This window comes from Cylas formicarius, unplaced genomic scaffold (assembly GCF_029955315.1).
Source record: "Cylas formicarius isolate icCylForm1 unplaced genomic scaffold, icCylForm1.1 PGA_scaffold_6__28_contigs__length_40554024, whole genome shotgun sequence".
NCBI lineage: Eukaryota > Metazoa > Arthropoda > Insecta > Coleoptera > Brentidae > Cylas > Cylas formicarius.
In genome coordinates this window covers 30,595,923-30,610,061 of record NW_026844347.1, presented here as the reverse complement: position 1 = coordinate 30,610,061, position 14,139 = coordinate 30,595,923, and the positions used below count along the sequence as shown (strand labels likewise).

The 14,139-nt window shown below is 37.5% G+C and overlaps 2 protein-coding genes across 2 annotated transcripts in view; one reads left to right on the top strand and one right to left on the bottom strand.

Annotated features, from left to right (window-relative positions):
* Position 1: 1 nt before the first annotated feature.
* LOC132702769 (PIH1 domain-containing protein 1) overlaps positions 2-14,139 on the top strand; it is a 36,190-nt gene continuing 22,052 nt past the window's right edge. The window contains exons 1-2 of the mRNA XM_060671524.1: positions 2-331; positions 419-497. Of these exons, the coding sequence (XP_060527507.1) occupies positions 269-331; positions 419-497 (142 nt within the window). The 5' untranslated portion in view covers positions 2-268. The remainder of the gene's footprint in view (positions 332-418; positions 498-14,139) is intronic.
* On the bottom strand, positions 835-14,051 carry LOC132702766 (multidrug resistance-associated protein 1-like). The gene is made up of 16 exons (XM_060671522.1): positions 13,874-14,051; positions 13,018-13,103; positions 12,661-12,951; positions 9,469-9,732; positions 9,220-9,413; positions 8,956-9,150; positions 8,001-8,634; positions 7,706-7,852; positions 6,957-7,041; positions 6,196-6,903; positions 4,620-5,111; positions 4,303-4,523; positions 3,815-4,228; positions 2,504-2,811; positions 2,232-2,446; positions 835-1,970 (listed from the first exon to the last, which is right to left on the bottom strand). The coding sequence occupies exons 2-16, from the start codon at positions 13,072-13,074 to the stop codon at positions 1,609-1,611; spliced, it is 4,587 nt and encodes a 1,528-aa protein (XP_060527505.1). The 5' UTR covers positions 13,075-13,103; positions 13,874-14,051; the 3' UTR covers positions 835-1,608.

Below are 14,139 nucleotides of genomic sequence, written 5' to 3'. Positions count from 1 at the left end.
ATTTAAACCTTCCTTTAAATACATTGCTAAGCACTGGTAAGAATTACACGCTCTCCCTGATAGTCGGGAACGGAATTTTCACGTTAACGAAATGTAGAAAGTGGATTTGTTTGGATCATAACCTTCACAATATAAAAACAAATGATTGTATTTGTGCAAGTCTTACAAATATCTTGGCTTGCCAGCATCTAAAAGGTTTCATCCCGTTTGACTCTAATTACGCGAAATTGTTTAGCTTACATTCGTTAATTGCCAAGTTGGTGTAGAAATGGCCCAAAACATCTTTTTGGACGTAGATCCCAGTATTGTCGAAAATAACTTGAGATTTACTGTAAGTAAAAGCTTATACTTGCCCTCATTTATTCGAATTTGATGAATTAATTCAATCAATGGACCTATATCATTTTTATTATGACAGGACGACGATAAAGAATTCAAAAAGCTGCTAGGGGATGGATTCGATAAATATCCTTCCAAAGTAGTAAAGCCACACCCTGGTAAGTGATGTACATTCATAGTATATATTGATTTAAGTATGGTAGTAAAGTCTTAATAATTATTTCATTCCTCGGATGAATTTACTAATTTTTTATAATGGTTAACGATCAAAATATACAATTTCATTTGAAAATTTTTACCTAGTTGATGTCTTTTGTGTGGATAGTTTAACCAAAACTATTGTCATCTATGTTTGTGTTATGCAGTTTTACTAATTTCATTTAAATTTTAAAGTTTGTTACTGTGACAACTCATTTGTTTACATTGAGAACAATTTTGGTTAGAACATTTAAGGAAGAAGGTGTTTAAGGGGATATAAATAAGCTTCTTTCCATATTTTTTATTAAGCTGGTATATAGTTAATGTAATCTGGAAATTACACAAATTCACACAACAGAGAATTAAAAAATGTTTCCCATGAACTGTACAGCAACATAATTTTCCTAAGCCAGATTTTTACTGATCTTTATTACTGTAAGCGACTGACATTTTTTTTATGTATGAGCTGCATTTAAAATTTACAGTGGCAGGAAGCCGTTATTTTTTATACATTTCAAAATTTACTAAAAATAAAAATTAAACCCTAAAAAACATTTTTTTTCTCTGAGGCTTTCTAACAGTATATAGTATTGAGCGTTTCAGTTAATTTGATAAGTTTTCTAGAACACAGCAGTCCTTTTACTCTATTTAGTTTGTAGAGTTATTGACTAAAATTACTTTTATCCCCTAAAAGCAATGTTTGCTTTTTATAATTTTTATGGGGACTGAGTAAGGCATTTTGATTGGTGGATTTTTGAGGTATAGTGCTTGTCTGGTCTCCTTTAGGTACTCCTAGTTGCTTTGTGTACATATTGCATCTGCTACGAGTTTGAAATTTTCGTATGATGACATTAATCTTATCGAATGTATAAATTGTGACGGTCTTAATATAAATAAATAAATATAAAATGAAGCTGGTTGACAAGTTCACATTTTGGCTGATAAAGTAGCTAAAATAAATGAAATAATGTAGTGAGTGGGTAATAAAAAATGTCCATATTTTAATTTACTTGGCTTATTACTTCCTTATAAAATAAATCATTTAGTTATTGTAAAATTGTTGATTAAATTTTATCCAGCTAGACCTGCATCTTTACACATTCCATAAAATATAGAGCCTTTGTTCTCTAGCAAACTTGCTGGTGTATCAAATTCCGCAATCTGGCCCTTGTCCAACACCAAGATCCTGTCCGAATCCATAATGGTGTTCAGTCTATGTGCTATTGTTATAACCGTAGATTTAGCAAATTCAGTCCGAATAGTTTTTTGAATTAGATCGTCCGTTTCTAAATCGACCGCGGCAGTAGCCTCGTCAAGTATAAGCACTTTAGTTTTCCTCAATAGTGCCCTAGCGAGACATATCAGTTGTCTCTGCCCCACCGACAAATTATCTCCTCCTTCCGTTATCTTGTGAGCTAGTCCAGCCGCTAATCCTAAAGAATATAAACAAAATTACTTAACCACGGTACAAAACGATAATTAAATACTAGAAGGTGCAGAAGAGTAGCAAATTTGAAATATCAGATGTTTTACTTTTACGAATAATCTTCGAGGCGTATTAATTTGTGTGAAATGAATGTTGTTATTGCCTTTTGTTAAAATAAGGTTATTAGTTTCTATAATGTTATTTTAAAAATTACGGTAAGTATTCCTATCCCTTCTTGTCAGTGATAATGTTTAGTACTTTGTGTTACCTTTAACAAACGGCTTGAGATGTGCCAACTCCAGTGCTTTCCACACCTCATCATCGGTGTGGTTATCAAATGGATCGAGGTTCATTCGGAGAGATCCAGAGAAAAGTATGGCGTCTTGGGGTATAATGGTTAGCCTCGACCTGAGAGAATGCAGACCGATTTCCGAAATGTCCACGTCATCTATGGCGATTTTACCTGCTGCTGCTTCTATAATTCTGAAACATGAATGATAATATCTGACGCGTTAAGCCATTTGGTGCATCGAAACATACCTGAACAACGAAAGCGTGAGGCTAGACTTGCCGGCACCTGTCCTCCCGACAATACCAATTTTCTCGCCGCCTCCAACTTGGAAGTTCACTCCTTTGAGTACCAAATCTAAACCCGGCCTGTATCTCACCGAGTAGTCGCGAAAGTTCACCGCACCATCGTCCGGCCAACTCCTTTTCGGAGTTTTGTTCGGAATTTCCCACGCCGCTTCCTGGGGAATCTCCCCATATTCTTTGATACGCTCGACCGCAACGATGTTAGTCTCGACGTCTGACGTCATTCTTACCAACCAGTTCAACGTTTGAGTAATCTACATAGAAATAATCGTTGCGTTTTACTTCCGGTTCTATTGATTCATATAGCTATTAGATAATAGGAGCCTGACTTAGAAGTTATCGGGAAGACAGAGTTCACATTGTTAGAATATATAATTTCATCTCTAATGAAGCAACAAAAACGATATTCGTAGTGTTATTAATGCATCTCATTTATTGTTAGTTAAAACAATTTTTACTCCAGCAGACATAATGTTATCCCAAACAGATCTAAGCTATCTGTGGTTAAAGAAAAATAGTTAGCAACTCAAGGTTAAAAAGTGCTTTTATGAACACACGTCTGTAGGGACTTGCGTGCTTTATTTGATGCGCAACTTATATTTAGGAATCATATTACAAATATTGTAGAAATGGATCGACAAACTTTTGTAATTTTGTATGATTCTCTTATGCGCTTTGGAATGGAATATGATTGATTTGAAACTCCATTGATCGAGTTCAATAGAAACATTATTAATGCAGATTTTTCTTCGTTTTCTATTCCAATCCAACGTTCCAACTGTAGCATCCGTAGTCCTTGGAACAGAATGATTGTTTAATATACGTAATATCGACCGATTGGTTGGCAGTCTCAGTGCTTTTAGTTGTGTTGTTTGTGAAGTCTACTTGTATGGTCTGTTCATAGATATTAGAAAATGATCAATTGCTTTTGAACGGGTTATCCAAGGGTGGTCATTAACATACAATGCAACAAGATTATTACGTTAATAGTTATAATCTTGTTGCATTGTATGTTAATGACCACCCTTGGATAATCCGTTCAAAAGCAATTTATATGTATCTGTATAAATAAAAACCGTAAAATGCAATTTTCGTTCTAAGAAGCCATTTCCATACCCCTAACTGTGCACATTTTGACAAAATATTTGTTGGTGGAAAGCAAGTTTTGAAACCACTCGAAATCAGAATTCAGAATATGCACGGCCTCTATATATCTAGTAGCTCTATGGATCGAGTTTGTCCTTACTGAAGCGTTACCTGCATCGAATAACTAACAGATAAACCGACCAATGCCGGCATCAGATCGCTTCCGAGTACCGCAAAGAGTGCAGCGAAGAATATGATCGAATTACCGATCATCTCCAATCGTACCCCGAGCCACCTGTTGGAGCTCATGCTCGGATAGACGCACATTTGGTTCAGGTCAACTTTCCAATCAGAGTCTTTAATGAAACGGTCTTGTTGCTTGTACGCTCTGATGACGTGCGTGCCGGTGATCGTTTCGCCGAAGTGAGAGTAGATGGGAGATCTTGATACGGACTCTAGGCGTTTCAATTGGCGCGAAGTGGCAACGTAATACCTCTGGATGAGGAGGTAAAGTACGGCAATCGGAATTATCACTACTGCGAAGAGCGGAGTCGTGTAGCAAATCACGAACAGTGTACCGATGACCTGATTCAAGGTTTCCAAATTTTAATTTTTCTGGTTTCCCTAAATAAGGAAGCCTAAGAAATATCAGACAGTACCTTTATCGAGTTAAGAAAGAAAACGTTGAAATTCATCGGCAGCCTGAGATCGACTCCTATTATGTCGCTCGAGAACCGTCCAAGGATCCGTCCGGACGGAGTTACATCGAAAAATGACATCGGCAAACGCATCACGTTGCTCAAAACGAGGTTGTGAAGTTTCACCGCTGCGTTCATTGTACCGTAGGCGAAGCAAATATTGGAAGCGAATATTGAAATTGCTGAAAAGTAGAAAATGCCAATGCAACTGAATCCTCAACCAAATCTCTTCAGTTTGTGAGCTTAGCCTCATTAACTTGTTTCGTTATAGTTCTTACCTTGACATATACCCAGCAGCGCGTATATCCCGAGGTACATATCTCTTAAACCGGTGTCCACCGTCCCATTGACCACCATGTTTGTGTCTTCGGACCATCGTCCCAGCCAGAGGTTCGAACCTATACCGAAGCCCTGAAAACCTGCGTTGAAGAAAGTGCTCGCGGAAATAAGGAACCCGCCTATGGCACCAAGGTAATAAGTGTACACGCTCAATTTCACTTTGCCAGTTTCCATTTTTTCCGCCTCTATTAGTTTTCCTCTTTCTTTCTTTTCCGCCGGTTTGATCGACTCGGCTCGGCTTGGTTTTCTTTTAATGCTTTTGCCACTGCGCAAACTCTCTGTGGATTTTGTTCGAACGAAGCCGTTTAGCCCTTGATTTGAGCCCGTGTCCGAATGAGATTCCGACACCTTGGACCGTTGGCGGCTTATCGTCCGCTTCAAGTCTTCTGTCAGGGGAGTTTCGACAAGTTGGTCTTCAATTTCTTGCAGTTCTGCAATAATATAGGCAAATAAGTTGATATATTCGCATTCGATCGCCTCGTAATAATCGAGTGATATTTTGTCGGGTGTTCCCCAAGGTCACCACGCTGCACCTACTCTTTTCAACTAATTAGTAAATCACGAAAACTTTGGAATAGTTTGAAGTATTTAGGTTGTTGACATGGTGAAGTGGTCTAAATTATGGTTTGGTTTTGGATGAAAAAAATGACTTGAACATGAACGTTCAATGCAGCATTAATAACAGGTTGGTCTATCTTTCGTAAGATCCAATTTTTTTGACAAGACAATAAAAAATGGGCTGTAATACTTTTTACAAAAGTTCTGGATTCCTCCTGCGTCGGTTTTTGCTGAGTCGAACTTGCTGACGTTTCGCCAATGATCGTGTTGGCTTCTTCAGAGCTTAACTGAAACTGGCTCGCATTTTATTCTGTACTTGCTTATATATTGTTTGAGGGGGTTTAGTTAAATGAGTGGCATAAACACCGTCTCGGATGACTGATTTTTCGAAAAATCCGAGAGTCTATAGAACTCTATAAACAACCTAACAATCTTAACCGCTGCTCATGTTTCTACCTGCCACGAAAACCGACGTAGGAGGAATACAGAAGTTTTGTAAAAAGTATTACAGTAGCCTGTGAAAGTTTCTTTGAAAAATTAAAAGATCAGTTGCTAAAAACCTCCGCATACAAGTTATTCTACTATCTTGCACTCATTAAACTTATCACCTAATGGAGAATATGTACGTAGAAGGGTGAATCAATCGAAACACTAGCAGGAAAGCAGGACAAGAAGAGTTACACACTACACTCACTATGGAATTTTAAACATTATTTTGCTTGAAAGTGTCATGTATTGTTATTTATATTTATCCCAACTACATCTCAAAATATTAATAAAACCTATTTAAGTTTACTGAGTATTGCTATTTTAATGTTAACAATCCATTTTAAATTTATCTTCATATTGTATATGACGATTGGTTTTCCCAAACGAAGAATTTTATACTGAAGGGTCCGTAACGAAAAATGTGAATTTTGCCACCATTTTAAAAAGCTTTTAAGGAGTTCGCCTTACCTTCCTCGTCGTCGACACCTTCCGAGATATGCTGTATCAGAAATTCGGCAAACGCGCCCTTCCTCTTCAATAGTTCTTTGTAAGTTCCCGTTTCCGACACCTCGCCATCTTTGAGCACTATAATCTTATCGGTTTGCGGAAGGTAGGTGACCGCGTGCGTCACCAACACTCTCGTCTTGTTTCTCAGCAATCCCGTAGGACTCAGTAGGTGGTCGAAGATGTGTTTCCCCACGTGCGAATCTACTGCGCTCAAAGGATCGTCCAAGAGGTACACGTCAGCGTCGTAATATACCGCCCTAGCCAAGCTTATTCTCTGTTTCTGACCTCCCGATAGATTTATCCCTTTCTCTCCGATTTCTGTCTGATCGCCGTTCGCCAACATTTCAAAGTCCGGTTTGAGCGCGCACGCCTCGATTACCTTTTGGTATCGGATTTTATCGAATTCCTCGCCGAACGTGATGTTGTCTTGAACGGTGGCGTTTTGGATCCACGCTTGCTGTGGCACGTATGCCACCGATCCCAGCGTGTTGACGTGCCCTCGGATTTTCTCCATTTCTCCTAACAGCACGGAAATCAAACTGCTTTTTCCCGCCCCCACGGCACCGACCACGGCGGTCAACGAACGATTGGCGACGCGGATATTGATATCCTTCAGCACCGGTCCTTCGCCCCAGCTGAACGTTCCGTTTTCGATCACAAGAGGATCGGCTAAATGCGGAATGAAATTAAATTTATATTTTTCCGCAAGTCTCGTTCCTTACTTTCGTTTGGGTCGTGGGAGACGGAGTTTTCGTCGAGGTCTTCGGCGTTGAAAAAACCGTTCAATCGTTTTACGGACACCCATGTCTGAAAGTAAAAGGTGGTTGGTCCTGATATGAGGTGTGGCAGCAAAGTGATGACTGATTTTTTATTTAGCGAAGTTTTTATTTTTCCAAACATAAATACAAAAATAATTTGTGCTAGCGAAAAAGTTGAATGTTCAAACGTAATACTTGCCGGTTCTCTAAGCTAACGACACAACTAAAAAATCACTTCGCAAGCAATTATGATTAACGGAAGGAGTTGAAATTCGCACTGAGCTATGAGAGGATAATGATACACGTGCTCTACCACTGACAACAGCGCAGAGTTGCCAGTTCACACGTAAAGTGTTCAGTCTGATAACTTTTCTGTCGCACCTCGTATAATTCAGCATTCATATAGTTTTTCAAAAGTGACCTGACAAGCCATTTTCTTTATTCGCCGGAAGCTCATTTCAAGAGAAGTAATAAAGAGTAATAAAGACAATGCAAATCCAAGAAACTCATCAACCCCACTTCAACCACATAAAGACAGTTGCAAAATTTATTTTTTAATTATTTTCGACCCTCTCTAATTAGTATTTAACGAAATGCTGATTTTCTAGTAGGTTTTGCTGTTTTTAAAATTTCCAAATACTGCGTTTGGAAATATTGTGTTGGATATTGCATAAGAAATCTGTAGTTGCGCTATAACCGATCGGAACGCATACCTGGACCAACTGTGATATCGTCATTGGAAGGAAACTTAACGGCATCCTAAGGATATTGAATAACGACAGTGAGACAAAAGCTTTGCCAGCGTCTAGTACGTTCCTTTCGTCTATAAGCACGTATGTCGCAAACGTAACGCAAGATACCTGAAAAATCAAATGAAATATATTGAAATCATTAAGCGCAAATATAAAGCCTAAAAATCGAAAAACCCACCGACCGACATCAAGAATTTTTGATAAAGCAGTCTAAATCTTATATTATTATTAACTAATACAATAAAGAGATCTTTACCATGAATGGTGCACAGTTCCATATAAAAGTGGTGCACGCATCAAGGTATGCACTTTTCCTCAACGTAGAGACCTCCTTGTTTCTGATTTTCATGACCTGTTGTTCAAAACTGGGTTCCCAAGCGTATAACTTCAGTATTTTTATCCCCGACAGGATCTCGTTCATAAGCTTCACCCTCTCGTCTTTGTCTTTCATTTGCTTAATTTGAAGTTTTTTATTTTTGTTAACTATAAAACCGTTGATCGGGATAAGCAGTATCATGACCGCTAAGCCCGCCATTATCGACGGTCCTAGCTCTTGCCACAAAAAGTAAACGGCTAGGCAAATTTGAAAGGGAGACGACCACAGCAAGTTTAGAAAAAGCACCAAGTCCTGAAACTTTTGGGCGTCCACGGCCATCAAGTTCACTATTTCACCTGCAGTCTTCTCCTTTCGGGCAACGTTTGACACCCTCAGAGCTTTCCTGTAGATCGCCGCGGTCAATGCGGTCCTGGTCCGTATCCCCACCTTGAACATTAAGTCGAACTGTTTGTTTTGGAGGAGTGTCTGGACACAGGCCACGATAAACATTAAGACAGCGTAAAAAATGCCTCTCCAACGAGGTTCGTCAGAGCCCACGAATCCAATCAAGAGCCTGAAATATGAATACCAACAATATAGACAGATAATTTTGTTGATAATTTCTGTTGATGTTGTACTGAAGAGTGAGATCAAGTCTTTCTCAACTTTAAGTTTGGATTAGAAAGTGGTATACCAGGCTCATGACTGATAAATCAGTTTATTGTCAAAAAAGAACTTTGGAAAAAGAGAAACCAAACCCCAACTATTTTGACCCCCCCTTATTCAGTCAGCAAGAGAATGTGGAAACGAGTAGTTTTATGATTTGTCCAATCTCTTTTCGATATAAAGTTTTGGGTGGATAAGGCGCGAAGATCGTTCATTCGTGAAATCTTACCCCAATATTTGAGGATTGGCAAACTGAGTAACGTCAGCGATAAATTTAACTGCAGACCCAATCAAGAAGGGGAAATATACGGTTTTGCAGAGGGCAGGCAAAAACGAGGCCGTCTTCTGCTTGGAGTGTCTCTTAAACTCAACTCGGCTCCCGTCTGCTTTATAAGACACTTTGTCTCGTTGCTCCTTCTCGATACTGAAATACGTCGTCAAATGTGAGCGTTTCGTCGCTACCGCTTTCAAGTATTTTATTAAATGTTATTACTTTTTGCTTTTTGCCAACGCCTTATTGAAATATCCCTCGAAAACGGGCACGATCGCCTCTGCCGAATCGTCAGGTCTCATGTCCCACATGTCTTTCGCTTGTAACGGTTTGCGGAACCCCTTGAACAGCATCGGGTCCAAATAAAGGAAAGTGATTCGTGATGGAAAACTGCAGCTGTCCTCTGGATTCTTCTTCTGCAATCCGTATGTTAAAATGATCGAGTTTTAAAAAGCCCTCAGGTGCACGTACCTTGGCTTTGGCGTATTGGTAAACTCTGGGCGTCCCCTCTCCGAAGCAGTTGAGCAGAAACATCGCCACAACTAGGGGGTAGTAGACTAAGTAACTGACGTACTCGTATTGGTCATCGGGTGCCCCTTCCCTTTTGACCGTGCGTATTTCCGTGCGAAATTGAAACGTTGCAAGGACCGCTGTGAAAAACCAAAACAAAAACAGCAACCCCGAACTTTGTAAACCATATCGTTTGTTGTAGAAGGCGAGCGTCCCCGCCAGTGCCTGAAACGAGAAACTCTTGACGTAATTCTAGCATCTATATCCTAGTGTAGCGTTAAGAGTAGAATTGGAAGAGTTAAGAAAAGCTTCGGTGTAATGGGTCTGTGAAATGTAGCACTTAATTTAATTAATTTAATTGCATAATCGGTAATATAAAGAAAATGTCGCGTCTATTGTAGACACCAGTCAGTTCATTCGCATTTTTGTTAAATTGATCAGTGGTTTCGCTGCATGAATACTAAAATAGAAAAAAATCAAATTAGTTTCGTCATCCCTATCGATTTTGGCCGATTGTATTAAGAGTGTGCCAGTGTGTGTGTAGGTTTGTGCGTGTTTTTAAAATATTTTATTTCTTGTGTCGTCGTGATATGGAGCAGATAAGCTTTGAGGGTTCATGATTCAAAATTTTAAAAGGAATTTTAGAACTCACAACCCACAGAGGATACAATGATAAATGGTTATTATATAATATTATATTATATAAAATAGTAGCAATAGGTAAAAATCCAATTATTGGTTTCCAATAAATAAGATGCCGCCTGTAACTCCGGTTTGGATATAATTAATGTCGAAACAGCTTTCATAAAATATTTTAAAATGGTAACATGAACCTACATATTGTTAACAAAATGTTTTGTATAACAACTTAGTTAAGTTTTAATTAAGGGTTTGAGTGAACAACTCAGTAGTAATAACCTACTTTGAAAAGTTTAGTCTTATAGTTTGAAAACTACACTTTTTGGTTGAAAAATCTAGTTATAAAAATAAACAAGATTAAGAATATAAACATTAACTCTATTTAAGGAAAAAAAACTGACCATTTTAGTCAGCTGGTTTCTGACATTTTCTTGATGAATATTTTATCGCAATTAGCAATATCGTAAAGCTAGTAACAACTAGAGCCATAGAAAAAGTTGTAAATCAATCATAGAATTGTTAAAAAGCAAGAAGCATATGTACAGTAAGTAAAAGTTTTTTAGTGAAATTGATACTGTTCAGCAGAAAATATTAATATTAATAAAGATCTTCAAATGTGGCCACTGCTAATTGACCACGTCAGCTTGGTTGTCCACGTTCGGGAGTGACGTTTCACGTTTGAAGCGATCGGATGTTTTTGGGTAGATTTGCTAGTTCCGATGGTCACGTCACATGTCGTACTATTGGTGGTAGAAAAAGTATGGTATGTGCCTCGGTATATGCTAACACGTTCAGTCACTCGTTTCTTAAAAACTCACTCTGCTCATACAACATCAAACTCGCGCCTAAAATAGCGCTTTTTGAGTAATAAGCTATTTTGAAGGAAAGAAAATTTTTAATTATGAGAATGGAAATTGACGATTGTTAGAAATATGAAAAATCGTGAAAAATAAACATTTCAAAGCGGATTTGGTGAAACAATCGTTTGTTATTGCACCAATTGAGCGAGAAATGGCGTAACGTTATCTGCAAGGTCGCGTCCAATGATTATATCAAATTCGGTAGCACATTATAAAGTATTTCCTTTTCGACCTCATCGCTGATTAGAATTTGATAGAAATCGGAACTTAAGTACATGTATAATTTTGCAAAATTAAATTGTGTGCGCAATCAAAGATTTTGAAAAAATATGATTACTCTTTATCACTTGTTAATCGTAATTAATAGTAAATTATTAGTATCGAAGATGTTTTTCGTGGTTTCATTCGAAGATCAAATCTCTAAATTCTGCATAACTAAATTTCTTAATGGGATCACCGATAAATCCATTTTCAACCCCAGCCCGACAAATCCTTAAAAAGTAAAAGTGGGAAGATAACGTATTTTAACATTTGTTTTTTGTTCTTATCTTGTACACACGCAAATGCAAAAACAAAACTTAATATTCGCGGCGCTAGGCACTATAACAATTCAGCCATTTTTGAAAGAAGAATATTGCTTTAAACATATTAGGAAGCGGTCTACGAGCTAACCATTTGAAAACGCTTTCGTAATTCTTGGCGTCGAGGGCAACGCAGGTGTCTTATTCACCTTTACATAATAATGACGGTCATACGCGTGTTGAAGTGGCGCTAAGAGATATTCATGATAGTTTGTGGATTACTTCTACGAAGTATTGCGTTATTTTGGATATTCGTTACGGTTTCGGAGTTGATATAGCCGTATTTTCGGGCAAGTGACTTTTTATTATTGATAGACATGGTACTGCTAGTTTTACGATATAAGTAGTATTGATAAATTTCGCAGACTGACTAGAATGTAATAGATTTAAATTATTGTAGAAAAAATTATTGAAGATAGAGCATTATGTCGAGGGAAAATGAAAAAGTTGTAGAGAGTACTCCCGTATTTGTTTGTTTAGAGGGCAGGGTTTTTTGGTTAAGCAATTTTCAGTTCCCTCTTTTGTTGACACTTTTTATTGCTCCTTTTCCCTGACAACTTCTGGCTCTTATTTTCAATTAACGAAATGATAACAAATTTTAGTTGAAGTTTTTCTTTCTGCTTTAATAGAAGCGTGCGGACAATATTCAAAATACTAAATTCTGCCATCCGTTCGTTCCCAAACTCGAAACTAAAGTTAAGGATAAGAAAGGATAAGTGGCTGGCGTCCGTGACTAATGAAAGTGACGTGTTAATGCGACACCTTTGGCTCGTTTGATCAGTGCATCAGGTATTTTATAGTACGAAGTATTGGCTCGTGTCGTGAAAAAAAAACTCGTGAGTAAAATGGCTTTTGTCAAACTTGTTGCCTAATAAACTTTTGCAATTTTGATTATCCGCAAATATTAAATTTAATGTGATTTTACTTGTTAAAATAAAATTTCAGCTTGCATTCCACTACCCACGCATTTTTCATTGATTATTAAGGCCTTTCTATGTTCTATGTTGTTCAGTTTTTCCTTAGAACGTGAACACGCCAATAATATTTGACTCCCATTCGACGAGCTTACTTACAAAAGATGCCAATTTCACTAGCGGCGTATATGTATTCACTGGGGGTCCGTAAGCTGCATCGGCGTTGACTATTAGATCGCTTAAGCAATTCGCGCATAGCAAGGCGGTCGCTAAGAACTTCAACGAGTTTTTCCAGTTCCATGGTATGTCCCGGTCTTTGCTATTTTTTATGTAATACACTTCCAAGGGCGAGAAAATCCACAAAAACACACACGGAATCCACACTAGCACCGTTTTCTCGAAACATTTGGTGAAGTCTGGGTCGTTGGTATCCCACGAAAGTGACGAGTTCTGCAAAAAAAATGCTTTTCCGTTAGTTTTGCGTTCTTTTAAATACTATCATCATGCGAAACGTACCCAGAATGGTGAACCACATAATCTGTTGAGAGCTTCATTTTCCAGGCTCAGATTCATTCTATATTCGACTATATAGTTGGTAATACCTTGGAAGTAAAAATGAACACATTTCAATAAACATAAACGTCAAATTTTAATCAATTTCAAACAATTTGGAATGATGGAAAATTAAGAGAAGTATCCCGTCAATTTTGGTAGTTATGATAGTCTAGGTTAGTTTGTTAGTGTGTTGAACTGTTTAGAACTAGAACGCTACAATTAATAGTATTAAAACTTACTTTTGCTATATCATTTCAACTTTACTCCAACTTGGTTAAATTAAAACAAAAATGAAAATTACCGTCATAGTTAGTAGTATGTTAACTAGGCGCAAAAATGAACTCACTCAACTTCTTTGAATTAATTCAATTCGTTTATCTAAAATTTAGTGATTAACAGTAATGATTTTTTTCGTTAAAATTTTAATATGAAACAATCGATTAATTTTCTGATTGATTTCGCATTTGCAAATTGCCTGTCTCGTGGTGAGGTAGATTTTCACTGACATAATTATTTATTTTCCAAACTTTGACAGATATGAACAACCTCAGGTAGATGAAATAATTTTTAAGCAAGTAATTCACCGCCATGTTTAATTGCAAATTAATGAATCGCCGATTTATGTTAACTAGGAGTTAGTGCAATAATGTTTTTCTGGTTACTAGAATTATAAAACATTTAATTCGGTCATGATTCGTCGAACGGGAGGATATTTTTTGGTTTATACATAAATTTTGCGTTCGTACATTCTGGTACTATGCAAAACAGTTTCAAATACATAACGCAATCTTAAAAGTTATTTTATCTGTCTACATACCTGTCCGCGTTATCTAAAATCATTTACGCTCTGAAAATGATATCGCAAAATGCAGTCAAATACAAAAACGAATATATTTTCCCGGTAATAATTTATATAACAAATTATTTATTTTTTTGCCGCGCATTGTGACTCGTATCGCTAGGATGTGCGGTATTTAACTAGTTTAATGGCATACGCAGTGAGTAATGTGCTAGAAATCCAACGATTCTGTTTTATCTGTTATGTATTTGCGATGACTATGGTTTGTTTAACGCAGGATCGTA